At 34.1% G+C, this 16,080-nt stretch overlaps 1 protein-coding gene across 1 annotated transcript in view; it reads right to left on the bottom strand.

Moving 5' to 3' along the window:
- The window catches only part of MALRD1 (MAM and LDL receptor class A domain containing 1), a 534,334-nt gene that overhangs the window by 140,467 nt on the left and 377,787 nt on the right, over positions 1 to 16,080 (bottom strand). The window contains exon 32 of the mRNA XM_033100523.1: positions 2,913 to 3,070. Within this exon, the coding sequence (XP_032956414.1) occupies positions 2,913 to 3,070 (158 nt within the window). The remainder of the gene's footprint in view (positions 1 to 2,912; positions 3,071 to 16,080) is intronic.

Raw genomic sequence — 16,080 nt, 5'->3', positions numbered from 1 at the left:
AACATATAAAGCTCTTAATTGCCAAAATGCTCTTCATAATTGCCTATTAATATCAATGAACGAGAATATCTATTTCTCCACACCCACACCACCAGTGGATATTATCATTTTATTCTCTTAAAATCTCTTTTTTAATATTAAAAACAAGAAGTTGTTTCTCACCACAGTTCCAGATAATATTAGTTGGACTTTTGGTCTGTTACTTTAGAAAATTCATGCACAAACTTAGGTTCTCAGACCCCTTACAAGGAATGATATGTCAATCAAACTTCCCCATGTCATAACTATAGACAATTTTTTTTCAAATGCAACACATCAGTTGAAAAACCTTGCCCTAGAAAATGTAGTAAAATACGGTACTTTTATATACACAAATTAGAAATTATAAGAAAGAAAAAAGTTGCGTATGAAAGAAGAGCATGTTTCTGGAAAGCTTCCATATAAAGGGTAGAAAGAACAGGTTTCTACTTCATTAGTTCATTTACATGCAAATATTACACACTTAGGAAGTTTTTCAGTTTGGGAATAACCCAAGATTTTCCAGCATACGAGTTGAGAAAGTAAGACTTGTCCAGTGACTGTGATCCATCAATGCCATAGGACAATTTATGAAAACAGTTTATCTTTGGTTTCTGTAAATCCAAAGTTAGGACCTATTCAGTAGCAAGAAACACAAAGACAATTTTTCTGTCTCAGGAAAGGAGGATCCAGGATTTAAACAGAACAGGCACTATTCTGTTTCTTCCTCTTTCCTTCGTTCTGAGTCCCTCTCTGTGTTAACCTCTTTCTCAGACAATATGTCTCGCCATGCTGGGAAAGATGGCCCATGATAGTCCCAAATCCAGCTGCATCTTTACGACTTGTAATACAGAAGAAAGAGAAATCCTTCCATAATCTGCATCAAACGCTGGAGGAGACTACCATTGGCTCTGCTTGGGTCACCTGTGGAGGTGCTAAAAGAAAGCCACGGTGGCAGTCAAACCCACCACAACAATTTGGAGTAGGGGAAAGCAATTTCTCTCTAAAAAAAAACAAAAAAACAACTTACGTCAGTCTGACTACCAATTCCCCTCCTCTATTCTTTCCAGGAGACCTCTCTGAGTACTGCCTGGGGTATAAAAGCATTGCTACAATTAACTGTTGTCCTCTAATTAGAAAAACCAGTAATCCCCAAAAGCAAAGTATCAGAAATCATGACTTGAGGCCAACATTTCTATTAAAAGGCTGTTTACAGAAATGGTGGACAGCAGTAGGCTGTTTAACTTGGGTAACTAAAGTAGCTGACTCTTGGTTAGGATTTAAAATTTGAATTTTTAGGAACAAAAGCATTCACTCTATAGCACTGACTGACAGCTGAGCAGCTGAAGGATATATTGATGCTCTTTTTGAATTGAGGAAGCAGTATTTTGTTAGAAAGTGACTAACATCTTCTTGAGTTCTGTTTTGAAAAGTCTGCTGGCCTTTCCATTTGTATTGCTTCCATAGTAACAAATAACCATCGACTGGTGTCCGCTTTAATTGCAGCAACCTATGTTTTGAAACTTCAGTAAAAACAATGTATTGTGGAGTCTTTTTAAGATAAGTGGTTATAAATTACCCTGGATAAAATTTAGTATAAGCAATAGGGTAATTTACTGAATATTCATTCACACATTGTATGTAAAACCAATGAAAAAATCCAACATTTTCACATGATTTGCATTTACTCGCATTTACTCAAAACTGTTAAAAATGAATCTTTCTTTGTTGTTTTTACTGGCTTCTTTAGGAAAAGAGACATTCATGTAGAATCAGTATAAATTCTTCACTTTTCACGTTTATATTTTTACTTGATAAGAGCTTTCTTTTCTATTAATGGCTAGAATTGATAAGGACTTTTTCCTTTCTCCTCTTTCCCTTGTTTCTTCGTAGATTTCTTTGGGGAAACTGAGCAACAATTCTGGGTAAAAGATACTAGATTTTTGAAATCAGATTTTTTGCTAATTGTGTAATCATGGAAAAGTTACTAAGTCACTTTGAGTCTCAGTTTCTTTATTGTAAATTTGGAAAAAATATACTACCTCATGAGGTAAATCTGAGAATTAAAACTGATAGCATATGTAAAATTTATAATACACAGCCTGAAAGAAAAGAATCACTTAATACCTGTTATTATTTACGAGGGGCAATGTTTGAGTTAAAGACAAAAATTCCAATTATATTAGGTTGGTGCAAAGTAACTGTGGTTTAAAAGGTTAAAAATCATTGCAAAAACCGCAATTACTTTTGCACCATATTTTAATAACAAGTGTTTGTATAATTTCAAGGCAATAACACTAGGTGTTGTGCCCTGATATACAATCTTTTAATTAGAAATCAAAATTTCAAAATTGGTTCATGATGACTGAATAGCTCATTGATCTTTCATACAATGAGAAGTATAAATGTAGCAACTTGTTTCTTAAAAGACGTTTGTGTTGGTGTAGATTCTTGTCTTAGTTTAAAATGGAGCAGGCCTGTTAGTTTTAGTGTGAGCTGATACATACTTAAAACCTTAAATTTGCTTTGCCTTTACTCTGTTTAGGGAAGAAAATTCTCTTCATCGTTATTCCTCTCATCACAACTCTTCACTGTCCCTAATTTAAGTTGTTACTAAGATACATGTAGACTCTGCCCATACTCTTTAATCTCTAGATAATTTTTTAAATATCATGCGCCATAATTGAGTTCTGGTGGCAGCCATGAATGAATAAATCTTGAATGAGATTAAGACAAATGACAGCCTGACTGTCAAATTCCCATTGCCCAGAAAGACAGGAGAAATTAATGGGAATCTGTGTCAATCAGGTGTTGTGTTACGACCGAAAAAAGAATGGTTACACACATGCTATGAATATTGTAGTGAAATACAAATCTCTGTCTTCCTTTTGTACCTTTAGTATTCCCACACTCCTGGGATCGATCATGTAGAACCAGAACCGAACAGTACACATTCCAAGGCTTGCTGGGAAGTGTTGGGAAGTAGTGATTCTTGCAGTGTATCCTTCTTTGGGGCCAGCTGAGTTGACATACAGGAAGTGCTGGCCACTACCTTGAAATAGATGAATATAAATTGTGTTAGTAAAATGATATGTTTTATAGCATGACACAGAATGTATTTAAACCATGTACAAATTTTATTCTTTCTCCAAACACACACACACACACAATTAAACACAACTCATTTACTTTTTGTGAGTTATATGTCAATAATATTTAATTCTTTGAACAGAAAATGCACTATAATTACATGATTCACAAAATTCACCTGGGAATGTGACTTGTGCGGAAAAAGCAATCAAATATTTGTGTTGACTCTGAAGGTGGATTCCTTTTCTCCCAAGTTGCTGAAACCTTTCTATCAATTTTCTGTAAAACAATTTCTATGCTGCATGGAGAGCAGGTAGTGGGGGTTGATTAATATTGTATTTCATTTTCAGTTGCTCTGATTCCCACACTGACCACAATAGCAGTGAATGGCAATAACTGCAAAGTGAAATGTCATTGTCAAAGTCGCCACATTATTTTTTCCTGAGCAATAAACAACTTCCATTCTCCTCTTGAATGGCATTAGTGTGAAAAATTGATCCATCTAAACATAACTGGATTTTTTTTTTCTGCAGATGGTCAAAATCCATCATAACCGCTATTCCCTTTACGGCTTTTACTGGGGGAGATATATATATATATATATATATATATATATATATATATATATATACACACACACACACACACACACACACACATATATGTATATATGTGTGTGTGTGTGTGTGTGTATATGTATACTTTCTTTGCTTAAATATTTATTTGTAGTTCTAAATTGAGGCTATTAAAATTTTTTCTCATTAAAAGTATTATTACTCTTTCCTGTAGCATATTAGTATTGTTACTGAGCTATACGAAGTCTGACAATAAACTTGAGAATTTGTTGCAATGATGTTGCTAACCTTTTTTGATATCAGAGGAATTATTCATTATGAATTTGTACCAACTGGACAAACAGTTAACCAAGTTTACTATTTGGAAGTGCTGAAAAGGCTGCATGAAAAAGTAAGACGACCGGAACTTTTCATCAACAGTTCATGGCTCTTGCATCACAACAATGCACCAGCTCACACGGCACTGTCTGTGAGGGAGTTTTTAGCCAGTAAACAAATAACTGTAAACAAATAACTGTATTGTAATACCCTCCCTACTCACCTGAACTAGCCCCCAATGACTTCTGAAGATAAAGGAAATATTGAAAGGAAGACATTTTGATGACATTCAGGACATCAAAGATAATACGACGACAGCTCTGATGGCCATTCCAGAAAAAGAGTTCCAAAATTGCTTTGAAGAGTGGACTAGGCGCTGGCATTGGTGCACAGCTTCCCAAGGGGAGTACTTCGAAGGTGACTGTAGTGATATTCAGCAATGAGGGATGTAGCACTTTTTCTAGGATGAGTTCGTGAACCTAATTGTCAGACGTCTTATACTTTAAATCATTAATTGTGAGTTAATAGTACAAGAGGTTCTTTTATGAAGTTTCCCTTTTTTAATAGTAATATTTTAAATTAAATTTATTGGAGGTAACGTTGGTTAATAACATCATATAAGTTTCAGGTGTACAACTTTACAATACATCATCTGTATATTCTATTGTGTCCATATGTTTGACCCCCTTTACCCTCCTGTAACATCTGGTAACCACCATACTGCTGTCTGTGTCTGTAAGTTAGTTTTTCTATTTGTTCATTTGTTGCTTTTTCTTAAGTTGACCTTGCATTTATTTAGTTAGATTTATACCTAAGTATTTCTCTCTTTTTTGGTGCTAATGTAAATGTTAGTGATTTTATATCAAATTCCAATTGTTCATTGCCGGTGTGTAACAAAGCAACTGACTTGTACCTTAACCTTGTATCCTGCAACATCGCTATCATTGCTTATTAGTTCTAAGAGTTTCTTTTTTTCTGCAACATTGAGAATTTCTATATAGACAATCATGTCATCGGCAAAAAAATACAGTTTTATTTCTTCCTTTCCAATCTGTAAGTCTTTTATTTTCCTCACCTATCTTATTGCATTAGCTAAGACTTCCAGGATGATGGTGAATAGCAGTGGTGAGAGCAAGGGGATATCCTTGGCTTGTTCCTGCCAGGACAGCAGCTAGTTTCTCACCATTAAGTTTGATATTAGCTATAAGTTTTCTGTAGATGTTCTTTTCCCCCCAGATTTTTTGAGTTATAATTGACAAATAAAATAATAATATATTGAAAGTGTACAATGTAATGATTTGATATATGCATACACTGTGAAATGATTCCCATGATTAAGTTAATTATATATTAACTTGGTATAATTGCCAATTATACGTTTGGAAGAAGTTGTCAGTGAACCCACTTAGGCTTAGTGCTTTTTGTTTTGAAAGGTTTACTATTATCAATTAAATTTCTTTAATAGATATAGGTATATTCAGATTATCTATTTTTGTGAGTGTGAGTTTTGGTAGATCGTTTCTTTGAAAAAACTGATACATTTTGGTTATCAAATTTGTGGGCATATAATTGTTCATGATACTCCTCTATTATTTCAATGGTTTCTTTGAAGGAACTGATACATTTTGGTTATCAAATTTGTGGGCATATGGTAGTTCATAATATTCCTCTATTATTTCAATGCCCATGGATCAGTAATGATAGTCTTCCTTTTATTTCTGCATTACTATATTTATTAATTTGTGTTTGCCCCCACCTGCTTTTAGTTAAGCTGGCCAGAAGGTTTTCGATTTTGTTGATCTTTTCAAAGAACCAGATTTTAGTTTTGTTGATTTTCTCTATTCATTTCCTGATTTCAATTTCATTAATTTCTTCTATAATTTTTATTATTTCTTTCTTCTACTTACTTTGGATTTAAATCACTGTTACTCATTCTTCTAGTTTCCTAAGCTGAAAACTTAGATTATTGATTTAGAACTTTCTTTTCTTCTAATATACGCATTCTAATATGTGCTAAAAAATTCCCACTAAGCTGTGCTTTAACGAACCCCACAAGTTTGTATAACCTTTATTTTTTATTTAATTCAAAACATACCAAAATTTCTCTTGTGATTTCTTCTTTGACCTACGTGTTATTTACAAACTGCAGTTTAGTCTTCAAGTATTCTGGGGTTTTACAGTTGTACTTATGTAATTGACTTCTACTTTAATTCCACTGTGGCCTGAAAGCAGACATTGTATGATTTCTATTCTTTTAAACCTATTAAGGTGTGTTTTATGGTCCCAAATTGGTCTATCTTGGTGAATGTTTCATGTGAACTCCAGAAGAATGTGTATTCTGCTGTTGTTGGATGAAGTATTCTAGAGATGTCAATTACACCAAGTTGATTGATGGGGCTGTTCAGTTTTAACTATGTCCTTACTGATTTTCTGCCTGCTGGATCTATTACTGATAGAGGAGTGTTGAAGTCTCGAGCTATAATAATGGATTCATCTATTACTCTTTGCAGTTCCATTACGATTACTTCATCTATTTTGATGTTAGGTGCTTATACACTATAGACTGTTTGTTTTCATATTTGGAAAATAAAGACATATACCTGGCATGACCTAGATACACTCATACTCCATGTGTCAAACCTACTAAGAACTGCAGCTTATTCCTTGAGAACATGCATTCTTTAAATTTGTGCTATCTTTGATTAAATAGGAACATCTAATTTTTTCCTTCATCTTATTGCCTTCTATACTCTTGAGGATTTCCAATATGTTTAGACTACACTTTATAGGGAAAACTTAAAAACATCATCCTGAAGAAGAAAAATATGGCTAATCCAATTATCTATAATAACAACTTTCCTTATATAGCTAAGACTTAATTGAAAATTTGGAATCTATTCATCTTATATTGAATGCAGAGAAATAGCTCAAACCTAGTTCCAAAAGAGAAAATTCATATTAAGTATGTTTGTATAAAACTATTTTATATTTCATAACTCAGCTCTTAAATAGCATGACATATATGAGAACTAATGTACTTCTACCTCAAAAGCAGATCATGTTTAACTCAGACTTTAAATGTATCTTTAGAATAGTGGGAAAAGAAGTAATTTTGTTCATTGACACAAATGTAATCCATTTTATAAAGTTAGGAATTCTGATTTAAAATCTTGCGTTTCAGTAAATTGATTCCTCTAACTGCATACATACAATAACATTCATTAATTCAGATGTTCCTTTTGAATAATGAATCATATGATATTTATTTATTCCTTTATTTATTAGTTTCAGGTGAATATATATATATATTTAAAGGTAAGTTTTAAGTTTGCGCAGCAACCTGAATTCATTCAAACCATGTTCTCCATCCTTAGTTTTGTCTCTAGGCTCCTGATGTAACTCAGGTCACAGTATCCTTAGTGTCTCAATAATTTTTTCATGGCACTCCAGGTGGGAAGCAATATTTTAGTTCTGTTTATTAAGTACTTAAGTCCAAACAACATAGCATGTATTAATATTCTAACACCATTTCAGGTATTTAAAAAACTAATGCACACAAACTGAAAAAATAATTATTCTTAAATAGCCACAATTGCTTTCTACCGGAGCTGGAGCTTACTAAACACTGTCCAGATTCTCAAACCTTGAAATCAGATTGAACACCACCACCTTCATTTCCTATTCCACGCTTGTTTTCCCCAATTCTTACTTTTATTACAGCAACTTCTGAAAACCTGTTTAGCAAAGATATGACATCAACACAAGGAATGTAGGCCAATCCGATGTTTGCATTTTAGGGCTGTATCATGAAACTCAATGTTAAAAAAATGTATCATTCACTGGGGATGACAATAATCCATCATTTCGCTGCAGCATATTTATTTCAGTAAAAGACAAACAATGTTATGTAAAGCTCAACATCAAAGTTAGCAATTTCAATTATTAGTTAGGGGACTCTGGGTGAGTTTTCAAAGTATACCACATGAAGCCTCTTCTAATTTGCATATTCAATTTTGGTCTTACAAAATCTTACAGCTGAACACAAAAATCAGAAAGTCAAATCCTAGGTGATGTATTAAATGCATGTAAACGTGAAATTTTATCCATTTTAAAATTTAAGAATGCAAAATTATGAGTGGCAATTTGGAAGCCACCATTGCAAAGTTGGTCTTAGGGGATTTTTAATTCTGAAACAATAGCATATCTAAATTTAGCTTTGTAAGGAGAAAAGATTTGTTGCAATGCCATATTTTTACTTGAGAGTTATAAAGGTGAAATGTTGCTTAGCCTCTTAAAATTATTAATAGAAGCACAAGAATTATCCAGGAACTATGTGCTGCATCACAAATTTACAAAAACCTTATACTGAATTATGCATTCAGAAATAGACTCATGTTTTTATCTAGCAAGCTCAGAGTAAACCCACTTTCAAGCATTTATAAACTTTCAGTTGCTTCATTGAGAATTAGCTATTTAACATAGCAAAATCCTTGGAGAAGGTCACTCTAGCCTCCTACAAAAATTTCAGAATTTTTTAAAGCAGATAATAAACATGAAGTCTCAACTGCCACAGCATATTCAGAATTTAATGGTAAGTCATTAACCAGTTCACTTTATTTACATGTGAATCTCTGTGGAATGATCAACATTCATGGGACAGATCTTTACAGAAGCAGAATTTTTTGTTGGTTTGATTTTGGACTGTTTTAGAGCCTTCCATGGCTATTTTAAAAGTTACTTAACTTTCACATATTAGATCTGATGTATTCAATTAAGTCTGTAAAATCTATCATACGTTAATTAAATATTACCAGATGCAGTACTCTGGAACCTGGGCATTCATTACATATTTCTGAATTTTCTCTCTCCCCAAGCTCTCTGTCTCCTGATATTTTGCACACTTTCAGTTTAATACTTCAGTTTTGCTGGCACAGGTTTTATGATGACAAGTTCTTAATGTTTTTAGGGTACAGATTTCATATTTCACATATTAATTAGTTACAATCAAGCCCTGAGTAGAAGTTTCTCATTAACATTATTTTTCCCCTTAAAAATGCTAAAGAATTGCACACATTTTTGAAAATTGGGGGCTACTTAGTGTCCAATAGTGTAAATTCAGCATCAATATATACTTTGTTCAAATCACCATTGTTATTTGACACTAGAATGTCAAAATGTATTAGCCACATTTAGAACCCACCATCATGCGTCACGTCACGGGCACTCTTTTTCACTTGGGTGTCCTCAGAGAGTTAAGGATTCTAATGTGTCTTTTAGATGTTATTAGCTACATCTTGAGTTTTTCAAAATGTTTCCTTGAGTTATTATGCTACAAGGTAATAAATTTGACATTTCTTTTTTAAAAAGACAGTTAATACTTTTAAAAGACTGCTGTATTTTTACAGCTCTAGTGCCCTCAGCAGAATCATACTCACTTGCACGAGGTCAAATCATAAAAGACAATTTCCCACTTCCAGTGATGTGAATTCACTCCTTGCTTTAAATTGTAGGCAATTTTTGTCTTTTTTTTCTTGCTCATAAAATAAAGCTGCCTAATGGCTTTTTAAAAAAGCGTTGCAATATGCCTCTCTTTCAAAATAGCTAAACGATTCCTTCTTCAGAGTCAAACTTACTTAAGCTTGGCTGCACATCGTCTAAAATTCCTGCCTGTTCCTCACTCTAAAATAGAAGGGTGCATAATGACAATCAGTTGAAATGCCCTCAATCTTTTTTTGTACTTTCATTTTTCCCCCCAGATTTTCAAGTTTCTGGCTATTTGCATCTCCAAGTTTTAAAGGCCGTGAAATGTAAGCACGCTCAGAGAAAGAACAAGTTTCCTTAAAATTGTCAGATGGCAACCACAGAGTGCCTCTGAAGTCAAATGAAATTTTCTCATGGTATTTAATAGAAATGTCTGTCAATACCGTACTTTTATTGGCTTTTTGAAAGGCTTCTGATGAACAGATTTGGCATTTCTTCATTTCTATCTTTTCTAACAGATTATTCTTTAGGTATTATTCTCTTTTGAGAGTAATTATTACCTATTAAGAAAACCACTTTTCAGCAGAATGTCTCATTTTAACACTATGTACTATTATTAAATTTGGTACCATTAAATCTTTCCCCTCAGTATGCATTGATCTGATATAAAAATGAAGCTTCTAGCTGTGACATGCCAACACAGGGTATCTTCATTTTCTTTTGAAAGCTTCTAATTTGCTCAGTGGTAAATATATCTTGGAATTGGTTGGCATTTCCTATAAATCTAGGTATAGACAAAGGACACGGGATCTCTTAATTCTCATAGCGGAAGAAACTAGAAGGACCTCTTTATGTGTTATTTGCTTGTCAACATGTCTTTGGAAACATGCGTTGGCTTAATAGCATTTCTATAACTTGATTTCATTTGCCAAATTGAGATTAAAAAGGAAACTTGTTTCCTAATCATGTAGGAAGAAAAAAACTAATAAATTATAAACACTTTTCTTTATACAAGTGATAAATGGTAAGAGCTTTGACGTTGTTTAGATTTAAGATCCATTTTACCTGAAAGAGTGTGGAAAGCAAATTACAGAAGAATATTATTTCTTTTGAAATAGAAATGGTATTATCAGATTCTTTTTTGCTCATAAAATAATGAATATGGAATGAGCAGAAACTGTGGGCAGGATTGCCCACTGGTTAAGCCTGCAGGCGCTGGAGCTGTGGGTTTCTATTCAAATCTTGATGCTACCAGTTATTAGGTATGTGACCTTGAGCAACCTGTTTAAATTCTCTAGGACTCAGAAGTAATAGGATATAATTATAGCAGGTACTTTAGCCTCATGGGGTTGTGGTAAAAATTAAATGATACACTCTATGTAAAGTGCTTAGAACACAGTTGTAAATTAGTGCTATTCTACTGGGAAATTTAGAGAATAGATAGAAAGATGATTTTAACAGTAGAAAAAAGACTATCAATCACAAGTTATTGATTGGATATCTATTATATAGAAGGCACCATGTTTTGTATTTGGATGTTAGGGACATGGGCAAGTTATGGCTGGGAACATATGAAACATACCCAAAAGAATCCAATAATAAAAGCCAATGATATATATAGTATTGAGGAGACAAGGTCTAGATCAGACTATCTGGGTTCAAATCCAAACCCTGATATTTGCCTTTGATATTGGGCAAATCACTAAATCCCCACTGTGTCTCATATTCACCTTCTATCCAATCATCATCATTATTATCTCACTGAAGTTATTGTGAGTCTATAATATCAAATATTGATGTAGGTCATAAATGTCGTGTAGTTCAACAGATAAAAGATGGCTTCAATTTGGTGAATGAAGACAGATTTTATAAAACGCATGTCGTTGTGTCAGGATATTAAAGGAAATAGTGGAGATGGTAGTAGGCAAAGAAATCAGTTTACAGTGTCAAAGATCATTCTTAAAAAAAATAAACAATGTGGAGAGACTTCTGGTTTCCAGTCCAGCATGTAAGAAGCTTGGGAGGCATCTGTCTCATCTTCCCAACAACAACAACACAAAAAGCTGAACAAACTGAAAATTAAAAAGTCTTGTTAGATACATCAGACAATAGAATAGAGGTCACAGGACAAACCACTACTCCAAAATTGCAAAGAGAGGCAGACACACAGAATCACTATTTAATGGGACAGAACCCTAGGAACAGGAACATGTCAATTGTAATTAACAAACTGCTGGAGGCTCAGGGTGGGGAAGCTAGAGAGACAGGAACTCCAGGGGGATGAGTCTTAGGGGGTACCCCTGAAGTATTACCTCCAAGGGCCCTAACAAGTTCTCACAGTGAAGACTGGAGAAAAACCCCCTCTGCTTCTTTCAGGGGGAGGTAAAGTAGCCATGTTGAAATGTGCCTATTTTTCTTAGCTAGGTCTAGCTGTCCTCTCTCATGTAAGGGGAAGCGCTTGTGAAGGTCACAGTGAAAGGGCACAGGCTCACTGAAAGACTGCAATCAAAGCACAGGACTGTAGAATGCTTCCCTTCTGTCAACCTTACGACCCTATCAATAGTTCTCCCAGATATTAGCAGGGGATTGTTACTGAAAGAGCTTCATCCCTCAGACCTGATTTAAGAAGTCCCTAGGGAAGCCAAAGTACAACAAGGGAGACAAAAATCAGGCCGCCAGAGGAAATTTTACCTTTTGACAACTACAGCTATGGCAAACAGTAAACACAACCTTATTCCAAGCAAGATAAACAAAAACCTCTCAGGAAAGGCCTGTTCACCTGGGTCCCTTTTACCCAGTACATTGCGTCCACCTTCCAAAACAAAAAATGTACAAGTCATGCTAAAACAGTGATATGACCAAAAGTTGACATTTATAACAGCTGAAGCATATTTGCGGAACGAGTACATAGAGTTTGTAGGAGATTTACATAAGAAAATCAGAAATGAAATTTGGAGAAGACCGGGGGAAGCCTTTAATGCCAAAGTAAAAGGCAATCGAGACCTTCTGATGATTTGGAGGACGAGTACTCACATTCAGGAATATTATTCTTGCATCAGTGTGATCCTGGTTTAAGAGAATATTTGCATTGGAGGAGAATTTCTTTGACATCTGCAATAACCCAAGAGTGAATTAAGATGACAGAAGTGAAAATGTAAAAAAAAAAAAAAAAAATTATATATATATATATATATAGAATATATATAGAAAAAAATTATATATATATATATATATATATATATATATAGAGAGAGAGAGAGAGAGAGAGAGAGAGAGAGAGAGAGAGAATGAAGAGCTGACATAATTTGAAATTGAGAGAGAATTAGGTGTTAACGATGACAATGCCAATAACAGAAATATTATAATATTATGTTAGGATCTGGAGAGGAGACTCTTTCTGAAAAGGAAGGTAAGTTTGAATTTGGATGTGTGACTAAGCCACACTGGAGATTACCCAGCTGGCAATTGAAAATGTGAGACTAGAACATGGAAATAAAGACCACATACATGCAGGAATTAGCATACTTTGAGCAGTGAAAGAATAAAACTCCAAGAAAGCAAAAAGTATAGGAAGAAGTGTAAAAAAGGAAAATTCAGAATATTGGATAAGACTCACATTTAGGTTTTAGTAGGAGGAAGAAAAAGCATCAAAGACAGATATATGATTAGGGAAAATACATCACAGTCCACAGTAGTAAAAACACAGATGAAAACCTCGAGAAGGTGTGGATTGATCAGTAGGGTGAAATGAATCACAAGAAGAATTAGGTCATTATGACTATGAAATCAAAGCAGTCCTTGAAGAGAGCTAGAATATAAGCTCCATGATGGTCGGGACTGTATTTGGTAAGCAAGTATCACTACAGTGTCTAGATCAGTGACCAAGAGTGGGTGACCAATAACTATTTGCTGAAGAAATAATAGTTTCGCAGAAGACAGATTGCAGAGAACCAAAGGTTTGTGTAGTGAGGTAGAGGATACAAACAATATGTGGGGAATGGTAATTTGAGATATAATAAAAACAACAATACATAGAAGGGGACTGAAGTTGAGGTTAGACATTTCATTTCTTTCCTTTCTTTTCCCCCCAAGGAAAGAGAGAATTGTAATGTTTGAAGTCAAAAAGTATGCTATACTGATAGGCTGTTTAAGGATACTTTAAAAAGGAGTACACAGAGGCAGGCAAGGTTTTGAGAAGATAGAAAGGCATACATTTAATGGTTCATTCTTTCACTGAGAAATAAAGTCTGTAAATAAATATGGACTTAGTAAATGTCTTTTAGAGAAACAACAATGGCTGGATACTTGCAAAATGATGAAATCATTAACCTGAAAGATTTTCAGATTATTTATTCAGGGTTTAATCTTGTCCTCCAAGATTCTAAAAGAATTGGTTCATTCACTGGATTGGTTCATGCTTTTCACTGACTACCATGTCTCACAGATGATACTTTTTGGCATTCTCAAAACAGAAAGCATCAATCACCTGGGTCTTACTTGAAACAATCATTAAATATTCTCGGAAGTGTTTTACATGAACATAGTGAAATAAACCAAGACAAAGGAAAGAAGAACAAAAATTAAGATTGTTTCTCCCCAGAGGCAAAAGAATGTGACATGAATTGATTGAAACATTGATTCAAATGGCACATGTGTATGGTTGGAAGGGGGTCATGGTTTGAGACCAGAATTTCTTGCTGGCAACAAAATGGAAATCACTGATCATGCAAATTTTTTAAGAAACAGGGCTGTTCTACACGCTCTGGGATCATTCTTGTTGTCTAATTATCACTAAAATAAAGTTAACACTGTCTCAGAGAAAAATAAGGAATACAGAAGGACCCTGGTCTAAACACCCAGTATGATTTCATGGAGAAAAATGCCTTTATTCCAATTCCAGTAAACACACGAGGGGTATAATGTATTGCTTTTTTTGCAGTGAGAAGACTAAAACTGCAAGACATTCTGAGATTTATCAGCAAAAATTCTCCTGGTTTTCTTTCTCGGCACTGTTGTATAGTTGGAGTGGAATACTGTATTTCTAAAAAGTAACACGAGACAAAAAGGAAGTAGAAATGATATTGAATAATGGCAAGAAAATGTAAACTAGAGTAAATGTGAAATATAGAAAAAAACATACTTGTTTGTTTTGAGCCATTTGACATCAATAAAATGCCACTATTGTAATATAGCCAATATACCACTTACAACATTTTTGTGTTTTAGAAGAGAAACTATCAATTTTTCATTTTTTTATATGATCCTCAAATTTATATATTTCAGGAAGTTTTGAGGATGTCATATTGAGCAGTAGAGATTCATTGTTACAAACACAGGCTGCTGCCTCAGAGAGACATGGGTCCCAAGGTGAGATTCAAGTATCTTCTGTGTGGCAACAGGCAAGTTATTTACTCTGTGCATCTTCTGAAAAAGCCTCCAGGTAAGTGTGAAGATTAAATGAGAAAGCTTGAATAAAGCCAGGTACATGGTGATTGGCACCCAGTGAATGGTAGCCATGTATTGTCACATCAACTTTTGAGGGCAAGACCAGTTCTATACAATTAGACTTAATTATCTATTTTTAGTAGCATATTCCTTAAAAAAGAAACAAACAATGACAATTAAAAAAAATCCTCTTCATCTGTACTGTACAAAAGGAGATCATTATGGTAGTCTTTCATTCTACAGTATTTATTTAATCATTGAATTAATGTATTATTTAGAAAATAGAGCCAAACTACTCTTAAAAGATAATATTAAAGGTTATCAAGAAGTCAGAAGAATTATTAGTTGCTATTTATTATTCATCATTTAATGCTAATATGGTATGTCATTCTCCTTGATAAAATCTCCTTCTACCTAATGCTCATATGTTTTGGTGGCATAACAGAAGATAAGCAAAGGGAAACAAAAAGGAAGTACAAATAGAGGAGAATAGGAAAAAAAACACTAATATTCATTATGCCTATACAAGCTATCATGCATAACTTCAGCATAATAAAGAGAAATACTGGCAATGAAAGAAAATTGGAATAACTGCAGAAATATTTTGTAGTTATGCTAAACATCAAGGGATCTGTGCAGGACGAATCAAGGAAATAAACAGCTCCAAAAATTAAAAGGTATTAGGTTGGTGCAAAAGTAATTGCAGTTTAACAGGTTAAAAATGATTGCAAAAACCGAATTACTTTTGCACCAACCTAATAGCTTTTAAAATAATCTGAGATAAATTCATACATGGTTACAAAATGAGATCGCACATCCCACCAGATCAGACTATGGGGAAATGCTGTCTAATGCATTGTTAAAGCAAAGCTTCCAAAGCAAATCAATTTATATGACCAGTAATGACCCAGTGGCAGGACCGCCATGCTGACAGTCACAGTTGCGGTGACAGTGGTGGTAGGTAAGATTCACGTTGTAGTGATGGCCATTGAAATTCAACCCAATTATGTAGTGAGGCAAGGTTCTTCCTCTTCAAGAAGCTTCAGAGTGTGACTGCCTACTAGTGAAACAACTAAACATTTCATTATGGAAAGAATCAGACTGGCAGCAAGAATTATTACATTTCAGTACTTATAAAAAAAAAATAAGGCTG

Source organism: Rhinolophus ferrumequinum (genome assembly GCF_004115265.2).
Source record: "Rhinolophus ferrumequinum isolate MPI-CBG mRhiFer1 chromosome 5 unlocalized genomic scaffold, mRhiFer1_v1.p scaffold_110_arrow_ctg1, whole genome shotgun sequence".
Taxonomy (NCBI): Eukaryota; Metazoa; Chordata; class Mammalia; order Chiroptera; family Rhinolophidae; genus Rhinolophus; species Rhinolophus ferrumequinum.
The sequence above is the reverse complement of the archived record's forward strand: the minus strand, read 5'-3'. Positions and strand labels throughout refer to the sequence as shown.